General features: G+C 34.6%; 1 protein-coding gene across 1 annotated transcript in view; it reads left to right on the forward strand.

The window, feature by feature from the left end:
• LOC150084187 (rho guanine nucleotide exchange factor 7-like) overlaps window positions 1-25,258 on the forward strand; it is a 276,673-nt gene that overhangs the window by 32,622 nt on the left and 218,793 nt on the right. The window contains exons 3-5 of the mRNA XM_090376150.1: window positions 10,699-10,822; window positions 20,745-20,833; window positions 25,063-25,157. Of these exons, the coding sequence (XP_090232276.1) occupies window positions 10,699-10,822; window positions 20,745-20,833; window positions 25,063-25,157 (308 nt within the window). The remainder of the gene's footprint in view (window positions 1-10,698; window positions 10,823-20,744; window positions 20,834-25,062; window positions 25,158-25,258) is intronic.

The following is a 25,258-nucleotide window of genomic DNA, read 5'->3' on the forward strand; positions in this document are numbered from 1 at the left end:
CAAGTAATACCTTTTATTTTACAGTGGAATTGCAGAGGATTTCATAGTAGTATTGACAACATTAAAGCTTTAATTGCTACTCTCCAGTTGGTTTTTGTCTGAAGGAAACCTATCAATCTCCTCAAATTTTTTTCCTCTATAAATAACTATTTTATCTATAAACAAGATCACATGGTTGTGTGGCCATATTTGTCAACTCACAGGTTCTGAGTAAGTAGATTGTTCTTCAAATTGAAGCTGTTGCTGTACATTTGCTTACTCAAATTGCTTTAACACTAGTTTCAGTTCATCTCCCACCAAATCATACCTTTTCTTGCAAAGAACTTGAAGAACTTCTAATACAGTTACCTTTCCCCTGTGTCTGTTGGGCAATTTCAATGGCTACCACCCCTTATGGGGATCGCTTAAATTAGATAGGCATGTCCAACTGATTGAAACTTTTTTGGATAAGCAAAACCTTACCATTCTTAATAGTGGAGCACACACACACACTCATATACAAGAAGTTTGTCCATCTGTAAACTGAACAAACTTCTGCTACTGATCTCTCGATTTGCTCCGTGATACTGTTTCCAATCATGGAATGGTCTGTTATGGATGATCCTGTGGGTAGTGATCATTTTCCAGTTTATAATCTGCTCACTACACAATGACCATTAGCCCAGCCCTGCAATAAATTGAAATTCTCTCAAGCCAGTTGGGTAAAATTTCAATCAGCTGTCACCCTGGATGAGAAAATTGTCTCCACCCATAGATTAAGTTATGGATTATATCACATTATATACCTCTGTAGCTAAATACTCAATTCTATTATCAAATCTCCCAGCCCAATGGCATTTTAACTTTTGGTGGAATGAAGAATACACAAAAGTGAAGAAGGAAAAAAAACAAAGCATGGAATTTATTTTGTTGATCCCCAACCACAGTTAATCTTACAAACTATGAGAAGTTATGGGTATAAGTGTGCCTCATTTGATAACAAGCCAAGAAGGATTCCTGGAATTGGTTTGCATCTACTGTAAATAGAAACACTGACTCCAGGTTAATATGGAAGAAAATTAGGCAACTTCGCACAAGTTTCCAGATGCACTATAGCCACTTCAGCTTATGCACCACTAAACATTCATAACACATGTTCACACCCACCCACATACAAAATACATTCAGTATATATTATAATACCTATTATATTATGTCACTTCCATTTAAGTTTATAAAACCATTAAGCTGTAAAAAATTATATGCATGCACACATTTCTACTTGCATATTATGTATATAGGGTGTTGCAAAATTAAACAAAACAAATATAGGAGCATATTCTACTGCTAAAAATAAGAATTAAAGTTCCTATAAAAATATGTCTCAAAAGTCTATTTCCAAGATTTTATGACATAAATTTGAACATTTTTGTGTTCAAATTTGACAAAAAAAATATGGATTTTGGAAAGTGGATTTTGTTGAACTGCAAAATATACTTGATGTATTTCAAGTTGTATGTTTTGTACTGTAAACAGTACAAAACATACAACTATGTTTTGTACTGTAAACATACAACTGTGTTTTGTACTGTATGTTTTGTACTGTAAACAGTACAAAACATATACCAACTTGAAGAGTGCATTCGTACCATTACTACTCAGTTGTAACTAGTATAGCAGAATACATCTGCAAGTGTGAACATCTATTACTTGAATTTCAGGATCCATGATGAATATGGAACCTTCATTGTTTATCATATGGCGTTTGTTAAACTTATGTTATGAGAGACACTACAAATCTGTTTACTTTTGCTAAGTTAACTGATATTTTATTTTTATTTATGGTGAAGTTCATAAGAATTCCATAGCTGCTGTTTGCATATATGCTAAAAAATTTCCAACTTCGTGATTACCAAATTGTAAAAAATTTGCTGCTGTGTGAGAAGACAATTTAGAGAAATAGATGTGCTGAAACAATAAGAGTAAATTCTGGTAAAGGAAAGTGGATTTTGGTGAACTACAAATGTTGAAAAGCAAATACTTCATATTGTACAAATTTCTCCTACCGCAAGTTACCAGAATGTTGTTGGGTCGCATAAATGTATCGTCTGCAAGCATATGGAGGACATTACATGAAGAGCAATTGTGTTCATTTCACAATAAATCTCTACAAGAATTGTTATCACAAGATAAGAATAAATGCATAAATTTTCATCATTGACATATTTTGCAATGTACACATGATCCTCAATTTATCACCCTTGTTCTGGTTACAGGTGAATCATGTTTTGCAAAAAATAGAATTCTCAACTCTCTAAATACTCATACCTGTGCTGAAGAAAACCTATACATTGTCAGTGTGCACTGAACACAACTTTTCTGTTAGTATTTGGTGTGATGTTTTTGGGGACAGTCTTACTGCCCCTTACTATTTACTAGTAAAGCTTTCAGGAATGGTATAATTACATTTTCTGCAGAACCGTTTGTGGGAACTATTGAAAGTCATATCCTTAAAATCTGTAGAGGATGTGATTCATGCATGAAGGTGCACCAATCCACTTTCCTCCATAATGTGTCTCACTTTTTAAATACGGAGTACACTAACCAATGGATTGGCAGATTGGTCCTGTACAGTGGTTTCCCCAAATCACCTGACCTCACACCTCTAGATTACTTTGCATGGGGTCACGTGAAATCCATGTTTTTTTGTTTTTTTTTAGATGTATTACTATGCAAAACAAACTGAGAAATCATGTTTTGGAAGCTGCTAAAGCACTTAAGAATAGTCCTGAAATGATAAGACATGCCAGAGAATTATGGTTTTGTGACTGTTACATTGAACAAGATGTGTGTTAAATAGTAACTCTTATTTTTAATTGTAGAATAAACTCCTATGTTTGTTCCATGTGATTTTAACCTTCTGATGACCAGGTGGTGTCGACCCCAATGCTATTTTTTTACAATATTTTTCTCAATTAATGTCTTAGAGGCATCGTTATTTTTTTAGCCAAGTTTTTCACCCTTTTCCAGATCTCTATGGAGTAATTGCTTAAAACATTTAAATACCTAACTTAGATGAAATAATTTCTTGATTGGGGTCACCTAGTGTGACCCCAATCAAGTGACCCCACATGGCCGTCAACGTTATAACATCGTTAACCATTATAGAGTGCAGTTATTCTTTTGTGCACGTTTTGTACTGGTCAGAGCATGCTTGAAAGTGTGTTAGGACATGTCATGACATATTTGCTTTGCTGCTCACAGCATAATATTCTTGCATGCTTGATTTTGGCAGTCCATAGCTAGATGATGTGCATAAGTATCTCACTGAAGCCAAACTTGAGAAGTTAGTAAAAAAACAGTTTGAGGATATTCCTCATGAACTGGAATTGTCAGAAGACGATGTATTACTGGAAGACATTTCACAAAGCCAAAGGCAACAAATTAGCAATTCATCCGACAAAGACAGTGAAAGCAATAATTCTGCACCCCCTCTCTCTTTCTCTCTCTCTCTCTCAGGTATGTAAAGAAGGTTATTTCTATCCAGGATGCAATTATCTGATGACTGCAATGAAAGTAATAATTCTGAAAATACAATTCTGATTAAAGATGGCACACGGTGGTCGAAAAAATAACCATCTGTAAGAAGATGTCTTGTAACAAACACTGAACAAAAACCCATACTTACAAGTTATAGTGAGAAGATTACGACACCCATAGAAGCATTCGACTTATTCATAACTGACGAAATTTTGGATATACTTATTCAAGAAACCGATCATAAAGCTATCTCTCTGAAAGGTGATGAATGGAAGGAAGTAAGTTGCTTAGAAATAAAAGCATTAAATAGGCCTGTTGATTATTGCTAGTTCGCTCAGAGGATGTCAGGAACCCATTCTAGAATTATGGAGCCACAGAAATCCTGAATTGCAACATGTGATTTTTTTCTGTAACCATGTCACACACTAGAATGAAGGATTTGCTCAGATTCATTAGATTTGACAATATAGAGACTCAGCCACAATGGCGAGAAGAGAGTAAGTTATCAGCGATTGAGGATATATTCCACGTGTTTGTTTTGAATTGTAAAAAAGTGCATATTCCTGGTGGTGACTTAGGCATTGATGGGTAGCTTGTCTCATTCCGTTGCTGGTGTCCATTTCGTGTTTATATGAAATCCAAACTAGCTAGGTATGGGATAAAGATATGGACCTTATGTGTAGAAGATTCTTATTGCTGGAACATGCAAATTTATACTGGAATGATAGATGGCACACCTGAAAAGGAACAGGGCAAGACAGTAGTATTAGATTTGGTAGAAGGTGGCGCCTCCGTAGCCAGGTGGGAAGGAGCAGCAGTGCATAGCACACGCTTCTTGATTAGACCAAGGTTCAAGCCCGTCACCACCAAATACGGAAGATGCGGAAAGGTCAGGGAATGACCACCGCATATCCCGGAGCAATATGGCCTTAGTTGCTAATGCTCCTAAAAACCAAATAAACTTTGGTAGAAGGTTTGTCTTCGGGTTATGGAGTTAAGAATTATTGAAGCAAGGTGTTAAGAATTATTGAAGCAAAACACTTAAACGGAACTATGCAGCTCAATCGAAAAGAGGTTCCTCAAGAATTTTGCCCAAATACAAACCATACAGTGCACTCAACTAATGCTGTATTTACTAAGGATGCCATGATGATCTCCTATGTTCCTAAGAAAAATAGGAGCATAGTCTTACTATCAACTCAGCACTTTGATTTGATTATATCAGATGAAACAGCTGATTTCAAACCTCAAGTGATACTAGACTATAATAAGTGCAGAGGGGCTGTAGACAATTTGGATCACATGGTAGCAGAATATACATGCTCCCATAACACTAAGTGTTGGCCGTTGGTGATATTTTTCCAAATTCTGAATTTGGCAGCAATCAATGGATTTGTTCTGTACACAAAGAAATACGAAGATTACGAAAGAAGTAAAACTTTTAGAAGACACCTATTCCTCGAAGACTTAGGAATGAATTTGGTAAAACCACTAATAGCTGCGCATTCTCAAGAACAGTTACTGCTTATCTGCTATATATATATATAAAAAAAGTAAATAAATGTATATATTGAAAAATAAACAAATTAATATAAGGAGGAACAAATAAAAGTACAGATACAGTAACAAAAGCATCAGTGTGTTCAAAGTTGATTAGGTTACTTTAAATTTATTGAGTAATGTGACTGCACTTTGGTAGTCAATTTGCTTATGTAGGCTGCTATAGTGAACTTCAGCCAAGTATTAGCCATATGGTGCAAGGAAGCCCCAGGCTTTTGCTGCACCAGACAAAAACAAATAATAATAAACCACCCATTTGACTTCCTCCTTGCATAGGTGTCTATCCTACATGAGGAGGGGTCAACCACCGATGGAGGCAACATATTCCAATAATTAACAACTTCCTGTAATCCAGTCTATATCCCCCCCCCCGTCTATAATTTGAGTCTGTGGCTCCTAGTTCTGAATCCTTTTATAACAGTGAAAACTTCACCCTTATTTATTTTACTTTCGTCTCTTAGAGTCTTATACAGCTCATTCAGGTTTCTAAGGTGTCTTGTTTCATGCTCTGCAGTCCACATTCAATGTTTTTCCTCGTGTATGCCTCACGAGGCACATTGCCCATCTTTTGATCCTTTAAAAAATTTTTTTTTTCTTTTTGGTGTAATTTCCATACCTGGACACAATATTTCATGTGGCAAATGTTCAATAAATCATTGGTAGGATATACCATGGACCCTCCTTGCAGCCTGTCTACCCTGCCCAGAGAACTTCAGGTCCGACAGCTGTATCGTAATTCCCAAATGTCTTTCTTAATCTACTGTTTTTAGTTTAACCCCACCAAGCCATTAGTTATTTTGTTGTTGCTATTCCTTCAAGTGTAAGCTAATTTTAATTGGAAAGCAACACAAATATTTTACTCTTGCTGGAGTAATAGCAATGTTAAAACTTTGCCACTTTTCTGACCATCTGTGAAGTCTATCTAAATCATCATGAAGAAGCTGTGCTTGGCACTGATTGTTAACTACTCTCTTGATGTCATCTGAAAATTGACTTCACACCCTGAATCCTTTCATTGATGTCATTTAAGAAAATGAAAAACAAGAGTGGTCCCAGTACCAATCCTTGGGTAACCCCATTTCTTAAATTAACTCAATCTAAAGAATAATTCTTATTAACTGTTAATAATTATATTAGCTCAATCTAAAGAATAACCGTTAGTAACTATTGCAGGATGGCTGCAGGACCTCCTGCCCTTTTGACATTTACTTAGATTTTCCGAAATCTAAGTAAATGTCAAAATTATTTCCAACAGGCAGTTCATGAGACATCACTTACAGATTCTGTCTGTCAGAATAGCTAACCAGGTTAGAACACAATGCTGTGTTTCTGTTTCCTTCAGAATTCTATTTCTATCTGCTTGATCCTGTAATTCACCCTTTATCATTAACTGTGATTTTAACCACCATAGAAATTAGACTGACTGGAAACTTCACTCTTAGAAACTCCTTTATGTATTGGCAATACATTGGCACCTCCAATTTGTGGAATGTTTAAGATTTATTGTTATCCAATACCATGTAATTGAATATAATAAAAATAAGTAAACAAAGCAAAGGACTAAAGTTCTTTGCTTTGTTTATTACATTTCACAATGACATGCTTTATTATTTATCATAAATTTTGAAAAAGATTCTGAGAACAGTTCTCCTGCATTCTTGTTGAAGTAGATCCCTATTAAAAGTCTGCCATTTTTCAATTTCTAAAAGTTGGCAGATGTGTGAATCATTTGGGCATTGACTTTCTTTCTATTAGCCATTTTTAAGGATAAAATAAATCAAAAACACTTAAATATCACTAAAAAAACAATATACATCTCTAGTATTGTATTGCTTCAGGAAGAAGACTACTGGCATGAATGCCACTAGTCTTTTTATGCAGAACCAGAAGTAGAATTCATTTGGCAGTGTGATGTAATTGTAGTTCAGGCTACTGTAAGCATAATTTTAAAAACTTTAAGGTGTGTGCGCTTGCACATTCTCTGACCAGGTTTGTTATGGTTTGATTTTGTAAAATGATTTTCATGTCTGTAAGTTTTAATCTTAATTTGACTGTGCTGATGCTGTATTTCTGTTGTTTAGAAAAATATGTTAATTGGGGGAATTGGATTGGCAGACTACCTTATGTTTTAGCTGTAAGATCCACAAGTACTAAAGTGGGTGGCAGTTTACCAATTTGTAAGTGCAGATTTACGTAGGTCAAGAACTGTTTGTAGGGGAAAACCAAATTTATTATTATTATTATTTTTTTTTTTTCACACAAAAATTTTAGCCTGAACATGAAAAGCATAATACAGGTTAGACAGAAAAACAAGCATCCAATCTGCTGGAACCTTTAAATTTACTACACATACTTGGAAATAATGCTAATTTTAGCATTAGCATTAGTAGAGGCATATGATGTGCAAGAAAGCAAGCTTATTCAGCATCAGCCAAAAAAAAAAAAAAAAAAACACACACACACCACTCCCATTTCACCCCTCCATTCGTTCGAAATACCTGTCCAGTTGAGCTTTAAATTTGTTTAGGCTATCAACCTCAACAACAAGTGATGGAAGTCGGTTCCACCAACCAACCACCCGCTGGCCAAAGGCAAATTTCCACACATCTATCCGACATCAGTCCTTCCTCAATTTGAATTTATGCCCTCTGAGGTGATTATTCTGAGCATGATGAAGAATCCCATTGGCATTGAGCATGCTCAAACCATTCAAAGCCTTATACACCTCTATCAGATCACCTCGCCGGTGCCTAGTCTCCAGACTCTGTAATTTGCGAAACTTAAGCCTTTCTTCGTAAGAGCAACCCTTTGTTCCATTCACTAATCTTGTTGCCCTTCTCTGTACCCGTTCCAGCAGCTCTACATCCTTCTTGAAATGAGGCCTCCAGACCTGTATAAGGTACTCAAGATGTGGCCTAACCATTGCCTTATACAAGGGAATAATCACCTCCTTATCCCTGCTAGAAAAATTCCTGTATATCATTGACAGGAATTTTTGAAGCACTGTTTAGATACTTGAAGAGCATAAATGTATATAATGGCCTCTGACAACAATTATATTAATAACTCAGTCATAAGTTAATAATGAAAAGGCACAATATGGCCCTGGAGGCCCTTTTGCTAAAAAACCCAAAACAACAACAGAAAAACAAGTGTTGAAAGAGAATTAAGGGAATTGTGAGCAAGGCTAAAATAGCCATTTAAAGTCAACCAATAGATCAGAAAATGGATTGAGATGCCCTCATATGTTGGAGACTGTGCAAGTTCAAAACAATGGACTTAGTAAAGAAAACTGGATTAATTATCAGAGTAGAATGCTAAAACAAAATGTAGGCAGAAGAAGGTAAACAAAACTTTTGATTGTCTGAGAGAAAGGCACAAATACACTCTTATTTGATACGAGCCTATTTGGATATTTATTACTGAATATTTCTTGGCTCTTGTCATTGCCAGAAATGATTTGCATGCAAGGCTGTTTGTTATGTTAGAGATTGCGATGTTCAGTCTCAAACTCTGGTGGAAGGGAAGTCTAAATCCATATAAACAAATGGCCACATAACTCTTAAAAGTCCAGCTAAAACAAAATTAATTTTGGATGAAAAGTGAATGTTCCACAAGAACCACAAGATCAGATTGTGACTGTGTTAATTGATAACTTTATCAATTAACAGTGAAAAACACAAGTACAGTGGATCCCGCTTTACAGTTGGTTCATTATACAATGAAATCACTTTACGATGGACTCTCCATAATAAAATACCATTCACTAATGTGGTAAATGCCAGTCTTTGTGATCACATTTATGATTGAATTTTAATTCTATAAAATGGCAATTATAATAAGCAAAAATAGGAGGAATGTTATCAACAGGCTATAAAAGTAAAGATCAAAAATTTGCATTGCCAATTAACAAAATTAAATGACACTTAAAAATCGGAAGAATATTTTCCACAGCTTAGTAAAATAAAAATAAATTTACGCTTACATACATAGCTTAATTAATACTGTAATATGTACCTACTAATTGATATTTCTGTTCACTGACATTTTTGGGGGGGTTGTAAAATTTAAAAACAATAAAAAAGATAAGCAATCAATGACAAAGAGCACGGCACACACATTGCAACTAACACGATCTGCGCAAGTGAGATATGGAGTAACAAGTTTACGATGCTTAAAAAGTAGGAATGAAGAGATGATTCTCAAAATTTATTTGTTTTTTTATATGATTGAAGAGGAAGGGGAAACACATTTCACCATAATAACATAAAAACATACAGAATTCCAGCTTTATCGGTATTATTGCAAATACAATAAGATCGAGTTTACTATCCGTTTATAATAGATTACACTAACAGAAAAGCCCAATAAATTGGAAACTGCAAAATTGTTTTATTGCTTTATGGTAGTGACCTCTAGAAATGTGTTTCAGAAAAAATATCACAAAATTGTTCAAATTGATTTTTATAACCGAAACATATGGTAATGATGAAAGTGTTGAAATTGGTTTTTGAAATTAAAGTGGCTGATTCCACTAATCAGTGATCATGTTAGCCAGTGCCTACTTATTTCACTTTGATGGGATGGGCTTACGATTGTCTCCAACCGGACCATTTGGTCCTTCCTATCAGTCAGTAGCTGCATTTGTAAACGTGTTGGCCACTAGTTTTGATTTTGCATCCTTTAGTTGAAGTGATTTTTTTTGTTGTACTTTAATCAATATATTAGTTTTAATCAATTTTTTTAATCAATATGTACAATTTGCATTATAAAAATCACATGATTGGGGGTCACCTAGTGACCCCACATGGCTGTCAATGTTATAACATTGTTAACCATTATAGAGTGCAATTATTTGTTTGTGCACATTTTTTACCGGTCAGAGCATGCTTGAAAGTGTTATTGGGTTCACATTACAATATTTTCATGAAACGATGGCGTCTCTGAATGGATTAATATCGTAAAGCAGTGGTTCACTGTATAATAAAATTTAGTTGCAAGTGTAAACGTACTGTACTTAGTATTCTAAGGGAAAGAAAGGAAAGGATTTTTGTATATCACTGTGCAATCCAAATCCAGATATTGGTTACTTTCTAGGTCAGTCTTCATTTAAGAATATTATCAAGAATTACATTAGATTGTGAGATTTCTTAATTATAGTGTTAATATACCTTGGGACACCTACCTCTTTAAGGTAGGTGTGTGTGTGTGTGTGTGTGTGTGTGTGTGTGTGTGTGTGTGTGTGTGTGTGTGTGTGTGTGTGTGTGTGTGTGTGTGTGTGTGTGTGTGTTTTGGGGTACAGAAAGAAAAAGTTTGTGTATGGTTATTTCTTCATGATTAGAATGCCTTATTTTTCTGCAGCTTTTGCTTTGTTATTATCAGTTTTCCTAGTTGTTATTATCACTGGGTAATAACCTAATGGTAATAAACTGAATATTTTCTCTAAAAAGAGAAAAATATTCGGGTATACCTCTACCACACTTGGTCAAGTATGGTAGAAACAGGTTTAAGGTAGAAATTCGCATACTCATTAACTAAAATTTCGATATCTTATAAGTTTAAGTTATAAGAATAAGTTTATTCTTATTTTTTCATCTGTTCTAATAATTTATTTTTCAGTTGTGTTTCAAGAAAGGGGACATCATTACAGTAACACAGGCATTGGATGGGGGCTGGTGGGAAGGAACACTAAATGGTGTTACTGGTTGGTTTCCAAGTAATTATGTGAAAGAACATAAACAAGGTAACTAAACTAATTAATGTGTTTGCTGCTATCATTTTCCTTCCTTAATGTTTTGTAGCTCTAGCTTGTCATCCTTTTTGGTGTTTTGACCACAAAATAAGTGAATTTTAAGAACTGATTGGCTACAACAAATTTCACCTCTCTCTCTCTCTCTCTCTCTCTCTCTCTCTCTCTCTCTCTCTCTCTCTCTCTCTCTCTCTCTCCACTAGTCATTCTAAAAATCAGATATGATTTTTAGAATTCACTAAAATCTAGAATTTCTTTAATAACATATCGAGATACTTATGTTTTATGTGTTAACCTTTTCTGGAGTATACAGGGTGATTCACAAATATATGGTATAACTTCAGGAGCTGGTTTCTGGGGCAGTTTTGAGTTAAAAAGGAGCATATAAACATGGGTCTGATTCAGAATAATTACAAAGCTGTGACTGTTTGGAGAAAAAAAACGAAAAAACAAAAGAGCAAAGCAGTTATGAGCAATGAAAAATAAAAATAACAATGATAGACACAAACAGTACTGTAAAGTGTTGATATATTTATTTATTCATCATGACTGTCTTTTATGTGGACAATAGCATTCAATATACAATCAAGTAATGCATCTTGTGCCTTGCACTTTCAGGTGATATATAAGATCTTTCATTCTTTCATCCACCTTACAGGCAAAAATATAAAAGGTTTAAGTCTGGTGACCTAGGTGCCCAATTTTGTGGACTACTGTGACCAATCCACTGCCCAGGGAATTGGTCATTGAGGTGAGTAACCACTACACAGGAACAATGAGAAGGAGCTCTCTCACATTGGAAGTATGATTGATGTTGTGTAGCCAAAAGGACATTTAATAGTTGCAGCAATTCATTTTGCAGAAGTTGTAGATAGACCTATCCACTGAGACAACCCTCAAAAATAAATTGACCAATCAACTGATCATAGAGGATTGCATACCACACATTAACAATGAATCAGTGTTGAAACTTACTCTAAACAGTGGCATGGGGATGATTCATTTCTGACACAAATCATTGGAATTGTGTGTTGTTGACACCATTTTAGGTGAGTAGAACTTAATCAGTCGACAGGAGGTAATGACATAAATGGTGATTGTTATTCAGCCACTTACAGAATTTCAGCCATTGGGCAGTATCCCTAGGTTTGAGGTGTTGAACATTCTGCACATAGTATGGATACATGCCTCCCTTATACAGTGATCTCCATACTGTCGATTGGGAAACAGGCATGGATATTCTTTGTGTACTAGCAAAAGGACTACTCTTTACCACCTATGATGTTCTCCTGCTTAGAAACATCTTGTCAAATTGTAATCAATTCACAAAGGAGGTAAGGCCGGCGAAGGCAGATTACAAGAAATCTTTCACAAAGGATGCTAAGAAAAACAGCAAGGATTTCTTTACATACATAAACTCTAAAAGGAAGGGGATGAATCAGATTGGTCCACTTGATATCGATGATTCGACTGTTGATCATCCTGCTCAGATAGCGAACAAACTGAATGAGTATTTTGCATTTACATTCACGCATGAGGAGTTATTAAGGATTGAAAATGCCAGAAGGTTATCAAATTGTAGCAGGGTGCTTAATAATTTTGTAATAACTGAGAGCAAAGTGGAGGAGAAATTATTGAAGTTAAACGTAAGAAAGGCACCTGGGGTGGATGGGATCTATCCAGTTATATTAAAGGAGGTGGCAAAGGAACTAAGCAAGCCCTTAGCCATAATTATGAGAACATCTTTGGACTCAGGGGAGGTCCCGGACTGGAGATGTGCAAATGTATTCCCAATTCACAAAGGGGGATCGAAGGGTGACATGAGTAATTAGAGACCAGTTAATTTAACTTCTGTTCCAGGTAAAATAATGGAGTCATTGGTTAAAGATGTATTGCAGGAACATCTAGACAAGACTGCAGCAATAATTCAGACACAGCATGGATTTGTTAAGGGAAAGTCTTGTCTGACAAATTTGATTGGATATTATGATGTGGTTACAAAAGAACTGGATGCAAAAAATAATTTTGATATCATATACTTGGATTTCAGGAAAGCTTTTTAGGATTGGGGGCCTCATTTTAGGATGGATGTAGATTTGCTTGAGCATGTACAGAGAAGGGCAGCAAGATTGGTGAGGGAATGAAGGGATCCTCTTACCAAGAGAGGCTTAAGTTCTGCGAATTCCAGTGGCTGGGGACTAGGCGCCTGTGAAGTGATCTGATTGAGGTGTATAAGGCCTTGAATGGGTTGAGCACGCTGAATTCTTATGGGATTCTTCCACTTGTTTAGATTACGAACCTAAGGAGGCATAAATTCAAATTGAGGAAAGATAGCTGTAGAATAGATGTGTGGAAATTTGCCTTTAGCCAGTGGGTGGTTAATTGTTGGAACAAACTTCCATCTGTCGTTGCAGAAGTTGATAGGTAAAGTAAATTTAAGGAGGAACTGGACAAACATTTAGAGGGAATGGTTGTGTGAATTTTTTTTTTTTGGCTGATGCTATATAATCTCATATTCTTGCTTTCTTGCATCACATGCCACTATTATTAAATCACAGGTTCATAAGGGATGTGAATGCTGCACAGTCATCCAGTATCTCACACTGGAAAACTTGCTAATAACTTGTCAGTTATTATTATTATTAGCCATATGGCACAAGGAAGCCTGAGGCTTATGCTACACCAGCCAAAAAAAAAAAAAAAAAAAAAAAAGTTCCCGCATTACCCTGAGAGAGGTAGAAGGGAATCACCAAGAAAGCAAGAAAGAGAAGAATGATGATATCCAGCTCAGGACCCTGGATTTGCCAAGCCCATACTCACCAGATGTTGAGCCCCTGGAACTCTATGGTTCAGAAAATATTACTGTTATTCAGCAACAGCATTTCCATCACAAAATCTATAAATGTATACCGTATTGACATAATCAACACTTTAAAAGTAACAGTGAAGACAATAGAACAATGCTGTGCACAACATTGTTTTGTATAGCTGCATTGTTTTTCCATGCTACTTTTCATCAAAGTCACACAAGTGCACGAATTATGAGTGCAATTTGTAATAGTGCTTTTCTGAGAATCTACAAATATTACACAAGTTTGTAATTGTTCAGAATTGGACTCATGTTTATATGAACATTTTTGCTCAAAATTGCCTCAGAAATCAGCTTCTGAAGTTATGCCATCACGAATTACCGTATATATATGTAATATGTTTTTTATATGTGAGCTCTGGAAGTATGTATATATACAGTCGAACTTCCCTATAACGAATTCGATAAATCCGGCAAAAAAATTCGTTATAGAGACATTTCGTTATACAGAGAATATCTTTTTTATTAGAAATTATCTAATTAGAAAATGAAAATGAATCTACATTTATTTTTAATGTATTTTATTTCAAAAACATACTTATTTAAATTACATTTTCACAATTTTCGCCGGTAAATATCACAAATTAAAAAAATCTGTAATTTTCATTTGCACAGTACAATTAAAAAATTGTCTGATTCTCAAAGAAAACCTCACATTTGTTCAGAGCATTAAAAACATTATCAGGAACATTTTCACAAAACTGTAGACCCGTACGAACTGTTTTAAAAGCATTAATCATTTCTTCGTGAGTTGGCTTTTCTACGGGTTGTTCTGATACGTCTCTTCAGTGTCATCATTAATTTCTTCGTGATCATGGTCGCGTCTAACACTGTTCAGCAGTATTTCATCTTCATTTGCAGTATTTCATCTTCATGTTCTGCTGTGATCTACATAAACATAACTATCTATTGTTATTTCATTTTCGATGTTTCCAGACAATTCTAATAATGTCCAAAAGTTTTTCAGTTGTGAAAGGGGCAGTTCATCTTGTTCGTCCAGTCGTTGTTCGACTTCTGTATTCAATGCAAATCCCGCTTTCGAAAAACAATTTTGAATAGTGTATTCAGTGACATCGTTTGCCCAAACTTTTGCCAGTTCAGAGATGCAATCTCTAAGGTTAATTGTAACCTCCAAGTTTCTATTTTCTGATAATGCATTGACAATCTTCATTATTATTCTCTTTCGATAATGAAATTTAAAATTTTTAATAATGCCTTGGTCCATTGGCTGGAGTTTTGACGTTACGTTTGGTAGTAAAAACAACTTCGCACTTTTAAGTTTGGCAGGATGTGCCGGACAGTTGTCAGTTACCAACACGATTTCCCTTTTTTCTTTTGTTATACGCTTGTCTAGTTTTAATATCCATTCTTCAAAAATATCCTTTGTCATCCATGCTTTTTTATTAAAGGTGTAATCAACTTCCAAAGATTTTGTGCCTCTAAAACACCTTGGGTTTTTTGATATTCCAACGACTAAAAGTCTTAATTTTTCACTTCCTGTCATATTTGCTGCAACTAGCACAGTGATTCTTTCTTTGCTTTGTTTTCCGCCAAAACATTTATCATCCTTAAAAACAAGTGTTCTATTCGGTAAACATTTAAAGAATTAACCCATTTCGTCAGCATTAGAAACATCCTTACGCTCATATTCTTCCAAAATCTTCTTTAAGGTATTGTTCCTCCAACTGTTGCAATCTTCTTCGCTTACATTAACACTTTCTCCACAAATAACCTTTTCCGCAATTCTGTGGCGCTTCTTAAATTTATCTAGCCACCCAGTGCTCGTATTAAATTCTGTATGTCCAAGGGACTGTGCAAATTTCAGAGCTTGTTGCTTAATTATTAGGCCTGATATTGGGATATTCTTTTCACATATCATTTGCACCCATTTCAGAACAGCTTTATCAACATCTTTGTATATACACACTTAATTCGCTTCTTGTCTGCTCCTCCTTCAATTGCATTTAAAATTGATTCCAGATTTTTTTTTTTTTAAATCGTAGATAAACTGCTTGCAGATATGCCATATTTCTCTGCAACATCTTTTTTCTTAAAACCCTAGTCAATATCATAATAATCTTTGCTTTATCACTAATACCTAAACACTTTATCTTCGACATTGTTTTCGCAATTGTAAAAATTACTGGACTGCAGCTCTTGCCGATACCTACACCTCAACCTTTGCTGCACTGGCCATATAGTGAATTGTTAGTACAGGTACCGCCTACTCAATGACGTTTGCTTGCCAATTCAACAGTATCACTCACTTTGAAGAAATATACGACTTTGTGAATTTCTTTTATTCTGCTTTCATTCATATATACACGAAAGAAAATTTATGATTAACGTATGCTGTACGTTACTTTTCCGAAAAAAAAAAGAGCATATAGCCTATGTGATTGATGAACGAAAAAAAAAAAAAATTCATGAAACATATCTACTTGGGGTCCAGTTAGACGAGAACAGACATATCATATAATGATTGACATGAAGGTCATGTGGTACAGTTGAGGTGAGAAACGAATGTCACTCAGTAGGCGTTACTGAAAACAGACTATGGTAGCATTCTATGTATTGCCGCCACAGCATGCTAATGGTTTACCGCAGCGAATTTTGCTTTCCCCTGAGCCAACATCAATTTACAAATCTACCCTATTTATTGTAAAGTTTACGACCACTTTTAAGAAAACCCATTTGGTTTAATAACTGTAACAAAAATGAAACAAAGACCCTCCTACGGACGTCAACGGCCACAAGTGTTCACTAAAAGGACGATTATTTAATTCCAGATGCTAATGCGAAATTTCGGAGGGAAGGAGGCAGTATATTTGAGTTGCTGTTTAGCAGTAAATGCTTGAAAATCTTCAAAAATGCTTTTACTAATTTTTTTTAAAATTTGTTATAGAGAGACTAACACTTCGTTATATGGGGTTAATTTTACATGTAATTTCGTTTCAAGGTGCAACGTTTTGCGAAAAAATTCGTAATATAGAGAAATTCGTTAAATAGAAGTTAGTAATAGAGAAGTTCCACCGTATATATATTTATGTTTTTTCAAAACTTTTAAATAATGCTCCTGTTAATGTACAAATTGCCTTAATCTTCCAGTAACTGCCATAACTAAGCTGTGTCATCTCTTATTGGTGTTTCCAAAATAGTAGACAGTTTTGATAGATGGCAGCATGAAAATATTGACAAATGCAAAGTACTGCAGGTGGGTAGCAGTAACCCCAGAGTAACGTACCAACTGTGTGGTACTACACTCAGGGTAGTGAAGAATGAAAAAGACCAGGGGATAATTATGCATTCAGCTATGAAATTCTCTGAGAAGTACCGACAGGCTGCCAGCACAGCTCATAGGGTTTTGTCATTGATATACAAGAATTTTGCTAACAGGGATAATGAGGTGATTATCCCTTTGTATAAGGCAATGGTCAGGCCACACCTAGATACTGTATGCAGGTTTAGAGGTCTCATTTTAGGAAGGATATAGAGCTGCTTGAACGAGTATAGAGAAGGGAAATGAGATTGGTGAGGGGGAACAAAAGGGTATTCTTACCTTCAGAACTGAAGGTAAGAATTGCAGAACTGAAGCCTGCAGATTTACAGAACTGAAGCCTCTCAAAGAAAGGCTTCAGTTCTGCAAATTGCTGCATCTGGAAACTAGGTCCCTGTGAGGTGATCTGATTGACACGTTTAAGGCTTTGAATGGTTTGAGTGAACTCAGTGCTGATGGAATTCTTCTTGCTCTGATTACTCACTTGAGGGGACATAAATTCAAATTGAGTAAAGATAGTTGTAGAATAGGTGTGGGAATTTGCCTTTAGCCAGCGAGTGGTTGATTGCTGGAACAGACTTTCATCTGTCGTTGTGGAAATTAATAGCTTAAATAAATTCAAGGAAGAACTAGACAAAAGTTTGGAGGAAATAAATAAGTGAAATGGGAAGTGTCGTCTTTTTTTTTTTTAATATTTTTTTTATGCTGATACCGTATAAGCTTGCTTTCTTGCATCATATGCCACTACTAATGCTCATGTCTTTAAAAATGACAGGGGGAAGATCACACTAGTCAGCTGTTGTTCACTTTAGGTGTAAAGATGCCAAAATTCTCTGGCTTTCTGATGCCAGAAGTTTATTATGAAATTGAATTAAGTCACAGATAAATAGATGTAGAGGATATTACAGCATTGGAAAAAAAATAATTAAATAACCATGCATTTTTTATGAATTTTTTAAAATTTACTTTTTTTTTTTTTTTTTTTTTCAATTTATTTAAAAAATTCTAGTTTGATTTTTTTTTTTTTTTTAGTAATTTCATTCTAATGCTGGGCATATGAGCCAAAATAAGAACAAATTAATATTTAATAGCATTTTTGTTTTTACAATTGTTTAAAATTCACTCCACAGCAGTCTGGTATTTGAAAATTTCCTATTGTGAGCCTACACACGTTGCAAACTCACTCATAAAAGGGCTAATATTAAATTATGTTAACTTAATATTGAATGACGATTCCTCTCTGAGGATATTAAATGATGTGAGGATGTCAGGCTTGTGCTTCATCTGTCAGAAACAAATAAAAAACTCTTCCCCATTGTTATCATGCTCTATTGACTGACAATAAGCATCCATTAAATTTCTCAAAGCTCTTAACTTCAGTGATCATGGGAGATAATTTATTTCGGTGGTCAGTTAGCTAATGGTCTTGATATCCATTCCATTGTTACTCCCTGTACAGTTTTATTGATGCTCCTTGTCTTGTCTCTTCTGCAAACTAGAATATACCACTCGTTTATTTTTCTCTTGACTTTTAGGGCCTTATACATCCCCCAATCAAATCATCCCACCCTCAGATGCCTAGTGTCTAGTCTCTGCAGGCTAAATCTTTAGTCTTCTCTTAGGTATATCCTCCCTCCCCATACTCCTTACCAGCCTTTCAAGAGGTGTGATGTATTTTTTTCAGATGCAGATTTCAGGCTTGAACACAATTTTTTACACAATACTTGACACTATACCTATCAATAATGAGACCACAATACGATGTAGTCTCACTATTGATTCCTGGCACATTATAACCGTCGATGTTTTTGCATCATAAAAATCAAATCAAGTCTCACTATCGATAGGTTTATCCATTTATAATGCAAAACTTTGAAATACAACAAAATTTTATTAAAAATAAATACAGAATTTAATTAAAGCTGTAGCAGAATGTGCTGCATGTGTCCACCTTACTTATGTAGACATGAGTTCACCAGTTTTAGTGTGCTTGATGTAACTAATAAAGAATATGTTCATAATTGTATGAATGTTGTCGTGCAAATATTATACAGATGTATTTGGATATTTATTATTAAATGTTATTTAGGCATTGCAAAAATGTTTTGGATTCAACATAATATTCCAAAATGGAGACATGTTCTTGAAAAAAAAATCTGTTGTACACCATTCTAATGAATGCTGTATTGCTCCTCAAATATCACTGTTGCCACAGTGAAATGGTCCTCTGCCATCGGTCTAAAATTATTTTCCTCCACATCCAATGTTCCATACCCATAATCCTGTGTTTTGTTGCCTTAGTCACCTTGGTACACATTGTTGACTAGTGCCCCATCCTGCTGATTTGAATCCTATGAGAGACTGGAGGAATTCTTAGCAGCCTCTGTAGTTAGCCAGTCTCAGGTAGAGAAAGTTGGTTTTTTCCCATGAGTTAGTTTTGGTTTCTCAGCTCGCATAACATGCAAATTGGCCAGTGAACATCTATTTCTATAGATAGAACCGATTGGAACAATATGGCCTAAGATGCAGATGCTCTGTAAAACCACAACTTTCTTGCCAGCCAGTACTATCTTAAATCCCCCCCTCCCATAAATCTATTAACAGTAATTGGATTATTTACTGTATTTTCTGGGTGCAGGACCTTATATTTGCTAACCATAATTGTAGGTTTGTTGATCATTCTGGTGTCAAATTCAAATAATCCACTTGAAGTACCATATCGTAGTTCAACACTCTCGCTAGTTTATATCATCTGCAAATTTATTACACAGCATGCCATTTATTACCTTCATCACTGTCATTTAGGAATATCAGGAACAAGCTACTGGAAAGCCCTCTAGCAACTGTTATCCACCCTGAAGCATGAACATTTATATAATTACCCTCTATCTGCTGTCCCTCAGCCAACCTTTAATCTTCTAAGGATGGTACCTATAATCTTAGCTTGCTTCATTTAATACCATAACCACTCTTGAGAGAGACCATGCCAAATGTTTTAACTGAAATCATTGATTCCATGGATTTCCTTGCCACAGATGTTAATCCATCTCTTGTTTAGTATTAGTATTACAGTGGCAGACTTTAGTTCTACATTTGTGTATTAGAGAAAAATTAGCACTTTTCAGTCCAAGGGAATTACCCCTGAATTCATTGCTGATCTCATAATTAATGCTGACAGTTTGATGCACTATGTACCACTCCTTTAGAATTCCTAAAACTTTCCCTCTTTCTGTTTTAGTAATTTCTCTGCCAGTTCTTTCCATGATCTTTGTATCGCTTAATTAATTTTGTCCAAGAGTTATTCTTTAGCCCACACAAGCATGCCATAATTACACACTAAACCATGTGAACTGGTGCATTGACCAAATAGTAAGTGGGCTAGAATAATCCCAAACAACCAACTAAACAATATACACAAACCTACTTGTGATTTGGAAATGTTTTTGAAGCCCTGAAAGTTGCATATCTTCTAATTGTGAAATAAAAATACAAGGTTGTTGAGGAAAAAAAAAAACTTTTACTGCTGTTATTCAGACTTCATCATATTTTTAAAAATATTTTAACATTTATAAATAATTAAATTAATAAAATTAAATTGTAACGTGCAGTTTATTAAGTGGAAATTTTTTAATTGCTTTCTATTTTAATATTGTCATAGTAAACCTCATAAAATTCAGATTAAAATATGTAAAAATATTCAAAATATTAAACTACATTTCACATGAATTAAACCAATTTCAAGTACTCTGAATTTTATATATTGATTTCAGATTTTGGAAAATCTGGAAGGAGCCCCAGCAGACAGGTGGAAATATCAACTGCAGTTAGACAAGAAAACATGAAGATGTATCGGGGCATTGTAAGTTGAATGTAATGATTAATAGTAGGTAATTTTGTCCCACTGATATCCATTTTAATTAATTTTTATTGTATGTAAAAATACATTAGATGCAGTAATATCCTTCACTGCCTTGTGAGTAATTTAACAGCAAAATGTAAAGTAGAAAATGTAATAAATTTAAATATTGAATGGCATACTGTGTTTGCTATTCAATAAATCCTTTTGAATTGAGATTAAAGATATCTGAAATAAAGTCAATTCTTTTTATTTTAAGTTTTGATTAAAATTTTGTTTAAATAAGTGCCATTCGAAAAAATGTTGCCCAAGCGTATTAAGTACACTTGGGCAACATATAGAGACTTATTTTTTTTTTATAGCCATACTTTTCAGTTTCTACCACAAACACTGATGCTGGTTGAAAATCTAGACTTTACTGAAGAACTTTGAGACATCAAAGAAAACACCTTCCCTCATGATAAAATTCAATTAGTTTATTAAGAAAAAACAATCCTGATCAAGAGATCTCCCACACCTATCATTCCAGATACAGATCCTAGTAACAATTTCCATAAACAACAAGAAACTCGTCTTTATTGGTAATCTCACCCAGCCAACCATCTCTTTAACAGTGACATCTTCAAAATAAACTTGCCTTTAAAGTCTAGGATGTTCTGTAAACCTTAAACTTCATGCTTGGTGCCCAGAGTAACATTTCATTTAATTTAATTTCAATATTTCACCATGTGAAGTAACTTGTTATATTTCTGTATAATTAATAACGGTTTCTAGCAGTGATGTTGCAGGTTGTTTTTTCTCACTAAAGGTATGGCAGCACTAAATTGCTGCCATACCAATCATGTGATTGATTTATTTAGCACTCAGTCTGTGCAAAGCACCTCTCATTGGTTTTTATTAATACTGACTGATAGCTAATTAATCATTTTCAAACCAAAAAAAAAAAAAAAACTGGTAACACCTCAGTAATTTGGAAATAGCAAAACTACATTAAAATTGGGATGTTTTAAAAACTGCAAATTTCTGCTTATTTTAACAGATTGGCCATCAGGTGTGCTAGTCTACATTGCAAAATAGAAATGCCAGATAATGGCCTTATTCCCTATTACATTGTTCAGCCATATCATTGTACTTGTGTATTACAAAGCTAACAGTGCCTTTTAGTAAGGTGCTGAAGAAATATGACAAATTTCAGAAGACATATGCAAGATTTTCTGTGTATTGTGAAAGCTGAGAAGGTAAAGTTTGCTTATGTATTATATGTAGATGTGATTTTTCAATATCAAACAGCAAGAAACACGTGTTTCTATGAAGTACATAGAAACAAATTCAAAAATAAATGTAGCATTTCATTGTGACAATGATGTGATATGTACCAAATGTTTACTTGCATCTTTTGTTATAGAGCATAATCTTCCTCTGAGTTGTGCTGATCGTGCAGGCATGTCATTCAGAATTATGTTTCTCACTTGTGAAATAGCAAAAAAATGTGGTTGTGAACAACCACACAGGCATTGTTAGTGAAATTGCACAGAAAGGGAAAGAAGTAAGTGATTGCTACAGATGGTAGTAATTTCAAGTGATTCCAAGCTATATTCCATTATGGTGACCTTTTGTAATTAAAAAAAAAATTCAACTTGAAAGCAGCTTGCTCTCAATGCAGCATTGAAAGATGACTCTATGTGGTAAAACATTGGACATTTTCTTCTGAACAGCCTGAAAACATATGGGATTCCTTTAAAAAAAAAAAAAAAAAAAAAAACTGTCTGGCACTTAGTGTTGTAATGCACTTGTTATGGTAAGCCTAATATCTCGAGTAGGAAGTGTATTAAAAAGAGAAGATTGAGCACCTGGTGGTAATAAGCTGTCCTTGTCACCTTATAAATTTGTGTGCTGAAAAGGGGATGCACATGCCATTCCCATGAAAATGGATGAATATTTGGTGGAAATTTACTATTTAGAAAGAGGTGCTGAAAGATTGATTTAAACAATTTTCACTAATGCATGCCACTGAAATAAAAGAAAGATTTTGAAGCATGTGTGTACACACTTGCTGTATTTGGTTAAATGTGTTGACTGGTAGAACAGTGGCAACCTTTGACAAATCTGTTTTTAAAGAAGAGATTAGAAATGGTGAGAAGCCGTATAAACACATGTTTCAGACTTTTAAAAAATACAAAAAGCAATCACTATCAAGTGGCACTGAGTCATTTTCAAATCTATTTTATGATCATCGAAAAATTTTAGAAGAATAAAAATTGATGAAGTTGAGAAAAAGAACTTCTAAATTACAAACTTCTGCTGAAAGCAATTACCAAGCAAACTGATAATTCTAGGTATGGTATCCTCACTCATATAGAAAGTTTGCTCATGTTCCTCTCTTCTGGCTTGAATAAAGAAATGCATGTTTCTTTTAAATGTTATGATAACATTTGATAATTCAAATGTAGCTCTCCAGTCCAACTTATTTCTCATCCGTGTAGTAGTTAGATTATTATTACCCCTAAACATGTTGAAAAATGTTCATGTGCAATTTTATTATACCAGCAGTTTTTAAATCCACTTCCATTTTAGAATTTAATTACCATAACAGATGAATGATTCTGAAGAACGATCCAGAAGAATGATTCTGACTTTTGGTCATAGACATTTCTTCTGCCAAGCTTGTCGAGAATTTAAAACAAGAGAAGATTCTGTTTGTTTGTTCAGTGATTATGTGCACAAGTTCCCATTGAAAAATGATGTTCTTGTAAAGCCAAGGTAGCACAAATTTCATCAATTGGCATTGTTTGGGATTTTAAATATTTTGTGGAAAGTTTTCAGTACTTCTTTGCATTGTTATGGATAAAGAAATAGTTGCTTTGCAATATCGGCTCTATCTATATCAATGTGTGAGAATCTACCAGACACTGTTATGAAAGAAGACAGAATTGTCCAATGGTCCTTGGTCTGGGAACTGATGAGTGCAATGCTGGTTGTGAGAAAATATTTAGCCTGATGAGAAAAACAAAAACTGAATTCAAATCTCTTTTTGATGATGCTTTAGAAATTCTTCTGACAGCCAGGTCTAGACGACAGGACCATTGTTGTAAACATAATGTTGACTTGTCACTTCTGAAGAAGGCAGAATCTGCAACAGTATCTTTCTTGAAGTATACAAAATCAGTTAATGTCTAATAGAAATCCACAAACACAAAAATCTCAGATATGCTGATGTTTGAAAGACTGCTGTACTGATGAACGATCCTGTCTGTATTTTAATATAAATGTGTGTGTATTGTCAGTGAAATTTAATTTCTAGTTGCATTGTTGGACTCCATCCTATTTTAGCCCAAAAAGCTCCTGTTTTCCTACTTACTTTTACTGGATTTCCAGCTTTCAAAAAGCTAGAAACGATTGCTGACCAACTTCCTAAGGTACAATTAAGACACTGTGCACCTTCCTAGCTACCTGATTGCCACTACTGCACTGCATTCTGCTCTTCATGCATGATTTTATCAAAATACCCAAGTCTGTTTCCTCATTTACACCGAAGCTGTCCTTCACTTAGTGCAGGGGTTCCCAAACTTTCTAAGGGCTATAAATTTAAATTATGAAAGTAGAGGATGGTGAGAAGTTTTCTTTTATCCAGAGAGTTGTTAATTACAGGAATAAGATAAGCTATCTCATGCTGGTAGTGTATTTATTTATTATATTTAATTTTTTTATTTTTCTATTTACTTCTGGGCTGGTGCAGCAAAGGTCAGGGATTTCCTTGCATTATGTGGCTAATTAATACTAATAACTTTCAGTTACAAAGCTCTCATGCAGTCAGTTGATGGGGAATACCCAGCAGTAAATATTTGTATCAAAAGAGCCAGCAAATGAAGATTCCCTCTTCCCCCCCCCTTCTTTTTAACAATTCTGACAGTAAGCAGGTTATGGTAGAGGTGCTGGCTTAATTTTTTCATTTGTAAATAATTTTTCATCTTGTATGGTTTTACCTTTACAAAGTTTTGAATTGTATAATTAAATTTTAATGGAAAATTTCCATTCTACATAATTGAAACACATATATAAATAGAATAGTTGATTATTTAAATCTTATTTTACAATTCTTTGCTAGTATTAATAGCTAAAATCTTCAGCCAGTTGTATAGAATTAATTGCTTATGCTTGACTTGGTAAATATTGAGTGACAGAATTTTATAATGTAAGAAATTAAAGTTGATTAATGCAATTTTTGTAATTAGGTTTTTAAGGATATTGTTGATACTGAAAATACACATGTTAATGAAATCCAGGGTTTGTTGAAGAGTTACCTACAACCACTCCATCAAGCAAATATGTAAGTATACTTTTAATTTTCAGTAAGCCTTTGTTGTTTTCATTCTTGGTAGCCTTGTAATAAGGACTCAGAAATAGCTGCTGAAGTTTAGTGGAATTGTT

The sequence above is a fragment of the Mastigoproctus giganteus genome, chromosome 6, assembly GCF_048544385.1.
Source record: "Mastigoproctus giganteus isolate SK-2022 chromosome 6, ASM4854438v1, whole genome shotgun sequence".
Lineage (NCBI taxonomy): Eukaryota > Metazoa > Arthropoda > Arachnida > Uropygi > Thelyphonidae > Mastigoproctus > Mastigoproctus giganteus.